This window comes from Myotis nattereri (assembly GCF_964212035.1).
Source record: "Myotis nattereri genome assembly, chromosome: 7".
NCBI classification, from domain to species: domain Eukaryota; kingdom Metazoa; phylum Chordata; class Mammalia; order Chiroptera; family Vespertilionidae; genus Myotis; species Myotis nattereri.
In genome coordinates, this window is record NC_138082.1 from 11,225,475 (window position 1) to 11,240,312 (window position 14,838).

Sequence of the window (14,838 nt, forward strand, 5' to 3'; positions counted from 1 at the left end):
AAAGTGATAATTTCCAAGGTTGAGTTAACATTTTAATCTGATTTGCTGTTTTTAAGAGAAATTTTCAGAGGATTATTTATTTGCATTGGGCTCGTTATTTTATTTTATTTTTTCATATATTTTATTGATTTTTTTACAGAGAGAAAGGGAGAGCGATAGAGAGTCAGAAACATCGATGAGAGAGAAACATCGATCAGCTGCCTCCTGCACACCCCTCCTGGGGATGTGCCTGCAACCAAGGTACATGTCCTTGACTGGAATCGAACCTGGGACCTTTCAGTCCGCAGGCCGACGCTCTATCCACTGAGCCAAACCAGTCAGGGCGGGCTGGTTATTTTTAAGTCACTTCTGAAGTTTTTGAGAGGCAAGATAGGCAGGAAACCATCAAGTTCCTTCTCTGCTGCTGACTTAGCCTTGAACCAAGGTACTTACCTCTGCATTTTCTCCTTTTCTAAAATAAGGATTTAGCTGTGGACGACCTCCAAGGTATCCTCTAACTATAAAATTGTATCTTGGTTCAGTAGTATAATTAAAGAATGTTCAATGGCTTAAAATCACACTTTAAGCTGTCTCCATTCATACTTTATTTTTAATAGAGCTCTGCAAAAGAACCAATGTTGAAATTATGAAGCTTGTACAGTGATGTTAATTTTTAAATGATCATTTAGTCAAGCTGGGTGTACATGTGCCTACTATATTAAAATTTTTGTGTTAAATCTTTCAGTTTTTTACTATGCAAGTTTGTAAAATTGCATACATATACATATTTTACACTATCTGCACTAGTTTTCATGTCACTCGTCTTTTTTTCATCTTAAAATCATTTTTATTTTTCAGTTACAGTTGACATACATTATTATGTTAGTTTCAGGTGCACACCCCAGTGATTAGACATTATATAAGTTACTAATTTTTTTTTAAATATATTTTATTGATTTTTTACAGAGAGGAAGGGAGAGAGATAGAGAGTTAGAAACATCGATGAGAGAGAATCATCGATCAGCTGCCTTCTGCACATCTCTTACTGGTGATATGCCCGCAACCCAGGTACATGCCCTTGACCAGAATCGAACCCGGGACCTCTCAGTCCGCAGGCCGACGCTCTATCCACTGAGCCAGACCGGTTTCGGCATAAGTTACTAATTTAGTTTAGCAGAGTACCATTCATTCACACAGTATTTGATAAATCTTGCACCCATCTGATACCATACATCGTTATTAGAATATTTTTGACTGTATTCCCTATGCTGTGCTTTACATCCCCATGACTATTCTGTAACAACCAATTTGTTCTTCTTAATTTCTTCACCTTTTTCACCATACCCTCACCCCCCTCCCATCTGGCAACTGTCAAAATGTTCTCTGTGTCTGTGAGTCTGTTTTTGTTCTGCTTCTTCATTTATTTTGTGAAACAGAAAGTCTGCAGTTCACTCAAAAGCCATAAGAAGGAAGCATATGTAGGAAAAAGTTAAGGACAGGCAGTTACTCATCATGTGCCTTTTTTGAACTCTAGATGTGAGCAATTATCAAAATAATTGAGGACCAGGTAGCTATTGATTTTATTAGTAATATTTAGTACAGAAAGTGAATTCTGTCTTTTCTAAGCATGGGAATTGAATAATATGTGAGTTAACATTTAAATTTGAGACAAATTTATAGCAGCCCTTACTAGCTCAGGAAAGAAATATTAAGTAGAGGTACAAATTAGTAAATGTATTTTGAAAAGTATTTGACATAGAAAAAGTACAGCTGAGTCAAACATAATCTAGGGAAAGAAGTACTATATAATGTGGATGGTTTAATTCTTTGAATAGTTGTAATCCAAGTGGATTAATAAAGAAAATCTAACTACTTTATTTTCTCTGTTTTATGTTCATCATGTAATTTTCTTACCTTTTCATTGCCGCAGTGAATATAATCCATAAACCATTTTAACCAAAAGTAAGCCATACGCTAGTGATTTTCCAATTTTGGTGTTCATGAAAATAATTGTGGTATTTGTTAGATGCTTCGATCCTACCCTAAACCTACTAAATCAGAATCTGTGGGTGTGAGGGGATTTTTGTGAACCACTGTCCTAAGCAATAACCAGTCCCAGTTCTTAAGCCAGTGTATCTACTCTTACAAGTGAAAATTTAGAATATTGACTTGTAGGTAAAGCTCCTGTTACTTTGATTTGTATGAGTCATTTCATTAGGGCTCTTGAGTGAACTGATAAATCAGTATTTTATTTTACAAGGGTGAGTGAACCAGACAATTGACAACAGTGTGGAGATTGCGGGGGGCAGAGGTGGGGGGAGCGGGTGGAGGTGGAAGAAGGTATAGAGGGGATAAATGGTGATTGAAAAAATAAAGTAAAATAGTTTAAGAAGTGGCTTTAATTGTTTGCCAGTTTAAGAAAGAAATCTTCCAGGTTGCCTTATTTCTTTTGGGGAGTATTCTGTAGATATTTATGTTTTGTTCAGTGAAATATAAATCCTGTGAACAGTCTTGCTTTACTTTTTTGTTTTTGGTAGCATTTATTTATCTTTGTATTAAGGGGGGGGGGGAGGAAAATACAAAAAAATAAAGGTTTTTTTTTTCTTATTCTGCACCCAAACTGTGAGGTAGCTATTTTCATTGTTATTAATGTAAATCTTCACTTAGTGTGCACCTGGGCAATCTGTTTTTTAACCACCTCTGAAGAAGTACAGAAAAAACTATATGAAGAGATAGACCAAGTTTTTGGGAAGGGTCCTATTACTCCAGAGAAAATGGAGCAGCTCAGGTAAGAACACAATAAAAGGAAGAGGAGATCATTAAAAGGTAAATTTGAGCAGTTTGACTATCTCATTTAAAGCTAATGGCTAATATCTTGGAAAGCTATCTATCTTTATAGGACTTGAAATATTCACATAAGATTTTAATAAATTAATTTACTTTCTAAAACCATTCTGGGTAGTTCTGGGAAAGCTTTACATTGGCCTGTATAAAATAGTAGCAGTGATGTCGATCAAGTAAGTGGAACATTCATACCTTGGTGGTGGGAATGGAAAATGGAACAGTCCTGTAGGAAAACAGTGTGGCAGGACCTTAGAGAGTTAAACAAATGCTTACCATTTGACCCAGCAATTCTTTGCCTAGGCATTCACCAGAGAAATAAAAATAAATGGGCACACAAACCTGTTTGCAAATGTTCAAAAGCAATAGTATTTATAATAGCAAAAAACTGGAAGCAGTCCAAATGTTCGTGAACTGGTGAATAAACAAATTGTATTATATTTGTACTATGGAATATTACCAAGTAATAAAGAGTAACCCAGTAATTTGAAAGGAAGTGTAAATTTTTCACTGGTCAAACATCTAATAAAGCAGAGAAATTGATTGTTGGAATACTTTAACCACTGTCTTAGGAGTGATGGGAGGGTCAGATAAAATACAAACTAGGGTTACTTTTTCATGTTAATGTTTGACAATTTGAGAAGCAGATTTCATCAGATCAAGAACAGCCTTACAGATATTATATCAGAAGTGTATACCTGGAATAAACTTTTGTCCTTCTGGGGATACAGCACTGAAGTTAAGCCGCCCACTTATCACTAACGGGAAGTCTTAGGCGTTGAGGTGGCCACACTGTCCTGGGCTGGCCTCTGTACAGACGATTCTCACCCTCTGCACATGTCATTGAACTGCATTTCTTCAGTGGTTTGATTACTCTAAAGAAAAACTTTTTATTTCTACCACATAATTTGACACTAAAAATTATTTAACGGAATTTAACAAAACCAAAGCCAGTAGGAAAAACCAATGTGTTGTGGTATGTATCATTTTTATGTTGGGGACCGGTTTTATTATTTTTGGAACTATTACAAGACTTCTGTTAAACATGTTGAGTGTTAAGAGGAAACAGACTCTTGGCAAATATGGAAAACCAATTACAGAGAAGGTCTCTGCTAGAGCTTCAAGAAACACCAGGGAGGCACAGAAGCTTGTCCTCCCTCCTCTAACTCCCAAAACAGGAGGAGCCGCCTTGGAGAAAAATAGGACAGTTACCCTGTTGTCCTTATTGTTATATTTACAGGAAAAAGACCATGAAATTATACTTCTCAGTTAAATCTACTTATAATGTGGTAGAACACAACATAGAATTACGTTTTTAAAGACAAATCTGATGTAAGGAAATTGATATTTTTAAAATAAAAAGTAACGCAGTATCAATACACACATAATGGAAATCTCATTATGCTAAGTGAAAGAAGTCAAACACAAAGATTGCCTACAGTATAATTTCACTCAGGTGAAATTAGAGAAAAGGCAAAGCTAGGGTCATAGAAAGCAGATCCGTGCTTGTTTGGGGCAAGGAATGTGGATGGGATAAACTATGAAGGAGCGGAAGTAAAGGTTTTTGGGTGAGGGAAGTGTTCTTGTTCTGTGTTTTGCTTGTAGTTTTGGTTACACAATTGTATAAACTCATCAAATTATACAACTGGAAAAAAAAAATAAAAAAAAAAACAAAAAAAAAACATTTATGCAAGTAACCAAAAAAAAAAAAAAATTATACAACTGAAATAAATGAAAAATATTTTAGATTCCACATATAATTGAAATCAGAAACTAATAACGTATGTCAATTATAATTGAAAAATAAAAATTATTTTTAAAAAGATGAATTTTTTACATGTAATAATTTAAAAGATTTTTAAAAATAGTGGCTGTGACTGCTTAGGAATGGATTGGAAGTCTGAGTCTGGGTAACAAACAGCCCTATCTTGGAGCATCTTTCAACCCTAGAAACGAAGATAGGCAGACAGCCATTGGCAAAAACTTGAAGCCATGGACTTCTCAGGGAGGCTTCTGTTACAGAGTCTTCAAAGTGGTGGGAGTTTTATCTATTACACTGAATGTAGCTATTTTTAATTTTAAGAGTAATACATGCTTGTCTTTTGAAATTTTTATAATTCAGAAGTGTGTGAAATAGAAGTTGTAGAAGGTACATTCTTTATAAATGTACCTTTAAGGATAAAAATTGTTAACCATTTTACAATTTTTTTTCAGATTTTTCTATGCACATATACTTACGTATTTAAAACAAAAAAAATTTAAAAACATTAAAAAATATATAACATATAACTCTTCTGTAAATTCCATTTTTTTCTCTAAATATTTTATGGATAGTATTCTTCAATGTAGTAACTCCCAACACAACCAATCAGTGATCAAATTTTATTGATTCTGCTTTCCAAACAACTTCAGTTGGAAGTTTAGTTTTAGTTCTTGTCTGGGACATTTCAACAGTCTTAGATCTTGCTCCCCTCCAATTCATTCTTGAAATTACTACTGGAGCCTGTAAGTCACCTCAGGTGCTTTAAAAATACAGATAACCTGGGAACAGTCCAGAGACAACAAGCTCTGTCATTGGTGGTTTTCAACAGCCTCTCAGATTATTGTAATGTGTAGCCAAAGTTGAGAGTCACTGAGCTAGTGATCTTTATATATATGGGGAGTAACATCTGATTAGATGACTGTCCACTTTAAAATCCTTCAGCGACTTCTGGTTGCCGTTAAGATAAAATTTAAACTCATGAGGCATTTCATGAGCTTCTGAGGCATTTCAATAGCTTAGCTTTGCATTCCTCTTCTACCTTATCTCTTATTACTTGTGCCTCTTCATACTCTTGGATTCAGCTGTACTGAAATTCTTTTGTTTCTTCAAAGGTACAGCACTCTTTCATATCTTCTGGGTTTTGCAGACTGTTTTTTTTTTGGTCTAGATTCTTTCTTTCTCTCTCTTCTAGCTACCTCCTGTTTTTTCCTGAGGGTCTCAGCCCGAGTGTTTACTTTTCTGCATAGTCCTCTCCAGTTAGGTGCTCCTGCCATGTGTTCCCCAATTCCCTGAATTTTCTTTATCATAACAGTTACTGTGCTTTTGTAATTGTTCATCCTTGATGTCCCCACTTTTCTCCCTTCCCCTGTCAACTAGACTTTGAGTCCCTTTGGAGGTATCTGTCTTGTTCACTGCTTTAGCTAAGTATCTAACACAGAACTTCTAATGCAGGACGTACCCAATAAATATTTGTTCAAAGAGGAAAGGATGTTTCCTCTTTTGTTGTTTTTAGATATTATAAACAAAATTAGTATTCCTATGCTTACCTCTTTGCTAATATTTCTAATTGTTTCTAATAATAAATAATGAGATTAGTATTTAAGGATATATGCAATAGTATAGTGCCTCATTAAATTCTTTTTTAATCTGTAAAATTAAAATAATAATGGGATCCTTGAGGTTCTTTTAAGGATCAAAAGAGATACTGCATAGCCCTGCCAGTTGGCTCTGTGGATAGAGTGTTAGCCCAGGGACTGAAGGGTCCTGGGCTGGATTCCAGTCAAGGGCGTGTACCTGGGTTTCAGGTTCCCCGGCCTTGGTCAGGGTGCATGCAGGAAGCAACCAATTTGTGTGTCTCTCTCACATCGATGTTTCTCTCTGTCTCTACCTCTCCCTTCCACTCTCTCTAAAAATCAATGTAAAAATATCCTCAGGTGAGGATTAACAACAACAACAAAGAGATACTCCATAGAAACTATTTAACAGAATGGTTTCGTGGCAAGATTTCAATACATTTTCTTCTCATTGTGATGCATACTTAATATTCTTATACTGTATGTTGCCAAATTATCCTTCAGAAAGGTTATACCAATTTATATTTCCACCAATTGACTATCAATGTCTTTCCCCCATTATTATTATTATTGCCTAATGTTATTCTTTTTCATCTTGGCAAATTTGCCAAGTAAAAAAAATTGCTCTGATTGGCTGTCTTTCCATTGTTGATGAGATTATCATTTCATGTGTTTTCAGGCCATTTGTATTTATTTTGTTAATTGCTTTTCTGTATACTCTGTTCACATATCTGTTGGGGTGTTTAATTATTTTAATTATGAAGTTTTAAAGAGCTTTGATACATTAAATATATATTTACTGTAAATATTTTTTCTAGTCTTTTAAAATTTTTTTCTAGTTGTCTTAATTTTATGTATGATGATTATAAATATATAAAAAATTCCATAATCAGATTGTGTTTTTCGTTATGGTTTCTGTCATTGTGTCAATATTTATATAATTTTTTATTAGCAAAGTCCTTTATTAAAATTTTTATTAATTTCTTTATTAAAAATATAGGATTTTTCTACTAAAAAATTATAAAAATATTGCTTTGAATTTTCTTTGGTACTTTTAAAGATGTTTTTATTTGTTTAAACCTTTACCCACATGGACTTTATATATTTATATAACATATCTTCAACCAATAAAGAATCATCATGTGACTATTTCAAGTTATGAAAGTTGTTGAATGACATTTTGAAATATTTCTACATTTCAAACTGTCTCTCTCATAGTAAAGATCTCAAAAAAAATTTTTTTAAACAGATATTGTCGGCAAGTGCTTTGTGAGACTGTTCGGACTGCCAAACTGACCCCAGTTTCTGCCCGGCTTCAAGATATTGAAGGAAAGATCGACAAATTCATTATTCCTAGAGAGGTAGGAAACATTTAGTATACTTAACTCATTCAGTTATTCTTTTCAACTCTTTTAGTGTGTATTTTTAAATTTTATTGTTTAAAGTGTCCAAAAAATGCTACCTATTATAAAATCAAAGGCACAGTCATTTAAAATGACAAAATAATATATGCCTGTTCTAAAGTTCAAACTATATAAAAGAAAAGCTCTCTTGCCCATTGGTACTACTGTTAATAGTTTAATGTGTATTTTTTTCTTTATTTTATTTTTTTCCATCACCATTTCCCTCCCGATGCCCTCCTCCACTTCCACCCACCACCACACCCCCGCAGTCACCACACTACTGTCCATGTCCATGAGTTCTTTCTCTTTAGTGTATATTTTTATAGATCTTTTTCTGTGTGTGTATATTATTCTGTGTATGTATATACACATAGATATGTGTATATGTTTTAAAAACTGAATTTATATGTAAAAGGTTACTCTTTATATATTGTTCTTTAATTTTCTTTTATTGCGTGTATCATGACTACTAGTACAGCTGGCACTTGATACAGATCCAACTCATTATTATTATTTTTAAAATATATTTTTATTGATTTCAGAGAGGAAGGGAGAGGGAGAGAGAGATAGAAACATCAATGATGAGAGAGAGTCATTGATCGGCTGCCTCCTGTACGCCCCAACTGGAGATCAAGCCCATAACCTGAGTATGTGCCCTTGACTGGAATCACACCCGGGGCCCTTCAGTCCACAGGCCAACACGCTATCCAAACCGGCTAGGGCCAACTCATTTTTAATGGCTGCATAGTAATCCATTACCACGATTTATTTAAGCAGTTCTCAGAGATGGAAATTAGATCTATTTTTTTATTATTTCAAATGATATACTTGGACAGATATTGGATAGAGCTGTAGAAATGGAGTTTTTTGGGTCAAAGTGCATATGTATGTTGAATTTAAATTGTTACCTAAAAGACAATTTATATTGTTAGCAATAAGGTATGAAAAAGCTTTTTGTCTCCATGTCATCACCACCTATAGATTTATAAATTGTTTATATTTTGTGAATTTTATATGAAAAACTGTCTTATGATTTTAATTTGCTTTTCCCTAATTTTTGGAGAGATTGAACAGCTTTTCATATATAAACAGTGTGTATTTCTTGTCTTGTGAATTATCTGCTTGTAACTCACTGTTCTTTCTAGTGAGCTTATATATCTTTTTGTATATTATACATGCTTTTTTGTATATTATACATTTTGTATATTGTACATGACTTTTTGTATATTATACAAGTATTTTTTCTTTCTATTTGATATGGTTTGGTATTTTTTTTGTTTTGACAGGATGCAGTTTTTAAAATTTTTATATAATTAAATCTGTTATTACTTTATGGCTTTTGTGACAGGCTTAGGAATGCCTTCCTCACTGTAAGATTACCAAAGTCATGGCCTCTGCTTTCTTCTGTTGTTTTATATTTTTATTTTCTATTCATTGTCTACATTAAAAGAGCAATTAGGATGAGTTGGCTTTCTGGGAGTCGCTTGCTTTGTTAGGCCTTGACTAACTAGAAGACATTTATGTTTGTTTGCAGACCCTTGTTCTTTATGCCCTTGGTGTGGTACTTCAAGATCCCAGTACTTGGCCATCACCATACAAGTATGAAATATCTGTCACTGTCATTGTGATGATTGATTTTTATGTGTTTTTATGTGTTGCATTACTTTTCTAATTTTTGAGGAGAAAACAGTATGTGACAGTGATACATTTATATCTTCCCTTTGTATCTTCTGCTCACTCACTACTTTTCCTTTCATGAATCTGCTGTCTGCTACTCTATGTGTCTCTCCTGTTACCACTTCCATCCTAAGATCTGTTTAACTACCTGATCTCTACATCTATCTTTCAATTTCAGTGAAATTTTGGAATTTTTTTTTTTTTTGATTAAGTTGTCTCAACTATTAAGTGTTTTAGTCAAATTCAGAAAATAGGTTTTGTGTGTATAAATGTTATATGTGAGAATGGTGAGGAAGGGAAAAGCTGAAGAACAGCTGCTTTTGTCTGCCTCTTAAATAGGCATCTAATAAAATCCTAAGGAAATGGTTAGGATTTACTGTCCTAGAAGAAGGTTATATATCGAGTTGATTGAGAGTAAAACAACTGTGTGAAAATCAGGAGGCAGGGTTGGTGGCATGGTAGAAGTACTAGGAAACCTTCTTTTGGAGGATAAGGATAGAACATATTAAGTGTTTCTACCATTTTGGCTTTTAATATTATAATGATATTAAAGGAAATCTTACCTAATAATAGACAAACATGTAAATTGACCATACCTTCACTATGCTAACCAGCCAATCAGGAGAGTATGCAAATTAACCTAACAAAGATGGCAGTTAATTTGCATACATAGGCTCGAAGCATTGGAGCAAAAGCCTCACGGCCACGGGGCCAGCTCTGGCTGGAGCCCGGCCAGAGCGAAGGCCTGGGTGCCGGGTGCTACAGGAAAACCGGTGCCAGCAACCAGGGGAAAGGAAGGCCTATTGCACGAATCTCTTCATGCAACAGGCCTCTAGTCTATTAATAAATGAAATAGCAATCCTTTGAAATATGCTATAAGTAAAAATTAAGTAAATTTTTATATTCCAAGTGGCTTTTATAGCAAAAGTAAAGATGTGCATTGGTAGATCAGAAAATGTAGGTTGCAAATTGAAAAACAGAGAAAGAAATTGAGGATGTGGAGAAAAGGGAGCACTCGTGCACTGCTGGTGGGAATGCAGACTGGTGCAGCCACTATGGAAGACAGTATGGAGTTTCCTCAGAAAGTTAAAAATGGAACTCCCATTTGACCCAGTGATCCCACTTCTAGGAATATATCCCAAGAAACCAGAAACACCAATCAGAAAGGATATATGCACCCCTATGTTCATATAAGCACAATTTACCATAGCTAAGATTTGGAAACAGCCTAAGTGCCCATCAGCAGATGAGTGAATTAAAAAACTGTGGTACATTTACACAATGGAATACTATGCTGCTGTAAAAAAGAAGGAACTCTTGCCTTTTGCAACAGCATGGATGGAACTGGAGACCATTATGCTAAGTGAAATAAGCCAGCAAATGAAAGAAAAATAACACATGATCTCACTCATTTATGGATAATAAAGACCATTATAAACTGATGGACAAAAATAGATGCAGAGGCAGAGCAGCATGGAACAGACTGTCAAACTACAGTGGGAAGCCCGGGGAGGGTTGGGGTGGGGGGAGGTAAGAGATCAGCCAAAGGACTTGTATGCATGCATATAAGCATAACCAATGGACACAAGACACTGGGGGGCAGGGGAGGCTGGGGGAAGGTCAAGGGGGGTGGGGGAAGGAGACATATGTAATACTCTTTGTAATACTTTAAGCAATAATACAAAATTTAAAAAAAGAAATATATGCTAAATGTAGAGATCATTTTTAGGAATCAAATGTAATTAAATTTAGGAAATGTTAGTGTTACTGTTGTATGCTAAGGAAAAGCTTTCTGAAGTTTGATACCTCCTTATCCATCCCTTTTGAAAAATCCAGAGGTACATTCTTTTTAAAAATATATTTTTATTGATTTCAGAGTGGAAGGGAGAGGGAGAGAAGAGAAACATCAACGATGAGAGCGAATCATTGATCGGTTGCCTTCTGCACTCCCACACTGGGGAGCTAGCCCAAAACTCGGGCATATGCCCTGACCAGGAATTGAACCTTGATCTCCTGATTTATAGGTCAACGCTCAACCACTGAGCCATGCTGGCTGGGCCATTCGTGGATATTTAACCAATCATGCACCCCAGGAATGAATACCACTTGATCATAGTGTGTGATCTTTTTTTTTTTTTATATTTTTATTGATTTTTTACAGAGAGGAAGGGAGAGAGATAGAGAGCTAGAAACATCGATGAGAGAGAAACATCGATCAGCTGCCTCCTGCACATCTCCTACTGGGGATGTGCCTGCTACCCAGGTACATGCCCTTGACTGGAATCGAACCTGGGACCTTTCAGTCCGCAGGCCAACGCTCTATCCACTGAGCCAAACCGGTTTTGGCGGTGTGTGATCTTTTTAATGAATTGCTCAATTCAGTTTGCTAATACTTTGTTGAGGATTTTAGCATCTCTGTTCATTAGAGATACTGGTCTATAATTTTCTTTCTTTGTAGTGTCTTTATCAGTTTTTGGAATTAGGATAATGCTGGCCTCACAAAATGAGCTTTGGAGTATTTTCTCCTCTTGAATTTTTTGGTTAGCTGTTAGTTTTTTAAATGTTTATGGACCATACAATTCACATCCAGTCCAAGACTTATTTGTTGGGAGTTTTTAGATTACTGCTTCTATTTCTTTTGTTGTAATTGATCTGTTCAGGTTTTGTTTCTTCTTGATTCATTCTTGAAATATTTTATGTTTCTAGAAATTTATCTATTTTTTTCAGTTACCCAATATATTGGCATATAGTTGTTCATTATATTGTTTTATAATCCTTTGTATTTCTGTAGTGTCAGTTGTTACTTCTCTGCTTCAATACTAATTTTATTTATTAGGGTCCTCTCTCTTTTTCCTTTTTGAGTCTAGTTAAGTATTTATCAATTTTGTTGATCTTTTCAAAGAAACATTTCTTTTTAAGACAAAATTTTATGATCTATTTGTTTTGTTTAGTATACCCATTTTCCCTGCAATTTTTTACAGAGTGAAATTGTATACAATAAAAAAACCTTAGCCTCCTTATTTCCTTCAGTTATTAGTAAGTCTGAGTGTAACATAATTGATGAATATAAGTTTTTAAGTCTGATGTCTCCAATTTTAAGCAATAAATTTAATTGAAAAGGCAATGTAGAATACCTTACATATTGATCAGATGGTCTCATGTAACAGATATGTTGAAGACACTTAAATGTAAATATTTACTATGTGGTTTTGTATGATTTATCTTTATATCTCATACAATGATGTAAACTTGTGTCAAAATCTTATTCATTATTGGTTCCAGAGAAAAGTATTTTGCATCTATTATTTTAGTAGTAATGGGGAGCCTTTTTTCTGCCAAGGGCCATTTGGATATTTATAACATCATTCACAGCCATACAAAATTATCAGCTTAAAAATTAGCCTGCTGTATTTGGTCAGACATTTAATTAACACCTCTAATGTTTTGGCAGGGCCAGACCAGATGATTTCTCAGGTCTTATACAGCCGTAAGCCAGATGTTCTCCACCCCTGGTATAGAAGAATAAAATAAGCAGAAAGAGACTAAAGATATATGTTGAATAATTTAGGAACATAGTAATAGGTGGAATTTAAATATAATGTGACAGCAGTTTTTATTTTCAGTAGTTTTTAAAACATTATTTATCTGTGCTCTTACAGTGGAAATATGTAAAAGGCCAATGGCGTTCTATTGTAATTAGCCCCCAAACTTCTTTTTTTAAAAATTAAATATACTGGGATGACTTTTTAAAAATTAAATACCAATCTTCTTTTTAGGTTTGATCCAGACCGGTTTAATGATGAATCAGTAATGAATACTTTCTCCTTGCTTGGATTCTCAGGCACACAGGAATGCTCAGAGTTAAGGTGAGATGATAAAGTGAGAGGAAAGATGTCAGATATAATTAAAGTGTAATTGTTAATAGTAACCAGTCAACTTTCTCCCTGACTAGATTTGCGTATATGGTGACCACAGTACTTCTGAGTGTGTTGGTGAGGAGACTGCACCTGCTGCCTGTGGAGGGTCAAGTTATTGAAACTAAGTATGAACTGGTAACATCCTCCAAGGAAGAAGCTTGGATCACTGTCTCAAAGAGATAGTAAAAATTTTACATTACACTTTGGTGAGGAAAACGCCCACTTAGAAAATTTATATTGAATTCTTTTACAAACCAAGTAACATTGTGGAAAATAATACAGTTCTTTTTTTATGCATTTTGTAATTTCCCTTCTAAGTGACAAACTAAAATTGAGGCTTGTTTGTCCTTCTGTTTTGCTGGAATTCTTTTTTTTTAAAATATTTTTAAATTTATTTTAAAGAGGAAAGGAGAAGGAGAGAGAGATAGAAACATCAATGATGAGAGAGAATCACTGATTGGCTGCCTCCTGCATGATCAGGGATCACGCAGGCAACCTGGGTATGTGCCTTGACCGGGAATCGAACTGTGACCTTCTGGTTCATAGGTCGACACTCAACCACTGAGGCACCATGGCTGGGCTGGAATTCTTATTAGCACTAAATTACTCTACTAATTCTCAATTGTGGAAAAAACAGAATTTCTAAATTTATTTATTATGTCATATACTTAACATAATGAATTTATTGTTAAGAAATGAGAGAGCACTATTCAAAATCCAAACCAAATTAAGAAGAAAACAAAGATGGGTGAAAATAATTGCAAAATATAGGATAGAAAGGGATAATAACTATATTACTTATAAAGAGCTTATACAGATTGGTAAGAAAACATACAATTGATAAATGGATAAAGAACATGAATAGCAGCTTTTATAGGAAAAAATAGCTAGTAAACTTTTAGAAAAATGGTCAATCTCACTAAGCAAAGAAATATTGGAGCTTTTTCAAAAACAAATTAAGTATCTTTTAACATTAACACTTTAGTACTGATAAGTTTTATATTTAATTCTTTTTATTGATAGCATTGTATTTAATCCACTTTTTTTGTTTATGCTGTTCTTAAAGATTTTTTTAAAACGCATTTTTCCTTCAGTCAACTGAAGGAAATGTGCCAAGTACAGATAGCGAGAAAGGAAGAAAAATGAAAAGTGTTGCAGGTGAGCTTATTTTTGACACCCCTGAATTTCATTTGTAAATTTAGTTCCAAGAATGTACCCTAGCTATTATTATTTTATGCTGTGTTTATGGTTAAATAGCTAACATTTTAGACCTAGTTATGAGTGATGAACGTAGAATTTAATTAGATGCAGGCTTTATTTCTGACAACACATTTAACTTCTAGACTAATTTAAATTTTAAAACTTTAAGTCAAATTTAAGTATTCATAGCTCCTAGCACCATGTTTCTAAAAAAAATAAATTGTTAAATTTATTCCCACCCCACCTGTCATTTTCTATGGTTTTGTGTAGGTAGCACATCTTCCTTTGTTTTCCAAGTACCTTAATTGGTTGGAAATTAGCAGTAAAAGGTAAGAGTGGGCAATAGATATGTAAACCAAGTGTCAGTAAAATTAGATGAGATAAATGTAATTTTTTTTAATCCTCACTCGAGGATATTTTCCCATTGATTTTTAGAGAGTGTGGTAGAGAGAGGGGAAAGACAGAGAAATATCGATGTGAGAGAA

General features: G+C 34.3%; 1 protein-coding gene across 1 annotated transcript in view; it reads left to right on the forward strand.

Annotated features, from left to right (window-relative positions):
* Window positions 1-14,578, forward strand: part of CYP20A1 (cytochrome P450 family 20 subfamily A member 1) — a 34,505-nt gene extending 19,927 nt beyond the window's left edge. The window contains exons 9-13 of the mRNA XM_081096173.1: window positions 2,647-2,767; window positions 7,406-7,517; window positions 9,094-9,158; window positions 13,013-13,102; window positions 13,189-14,578. Coding sequence (XP_080952299.1) covers window positions 2,647-2,767; window positions 7,406-7,517; window positions 9,094-9,158; window positions 13,013-13,102; window positions 13,189-13,336 — 536 coding nt within the window. The 3' untranslated portion in view covers window positions 13,337-14,578. The remainder of the gene's footprint in view (window positions 1-2,646; window positions 2,768-7,405; window positions 7,518-9,093; window positions 9,159-13,012; window positions 13,103-13,188) is intronic.
* Window positions 14,579-14,838: the final 260 nt, after the last annotated feature.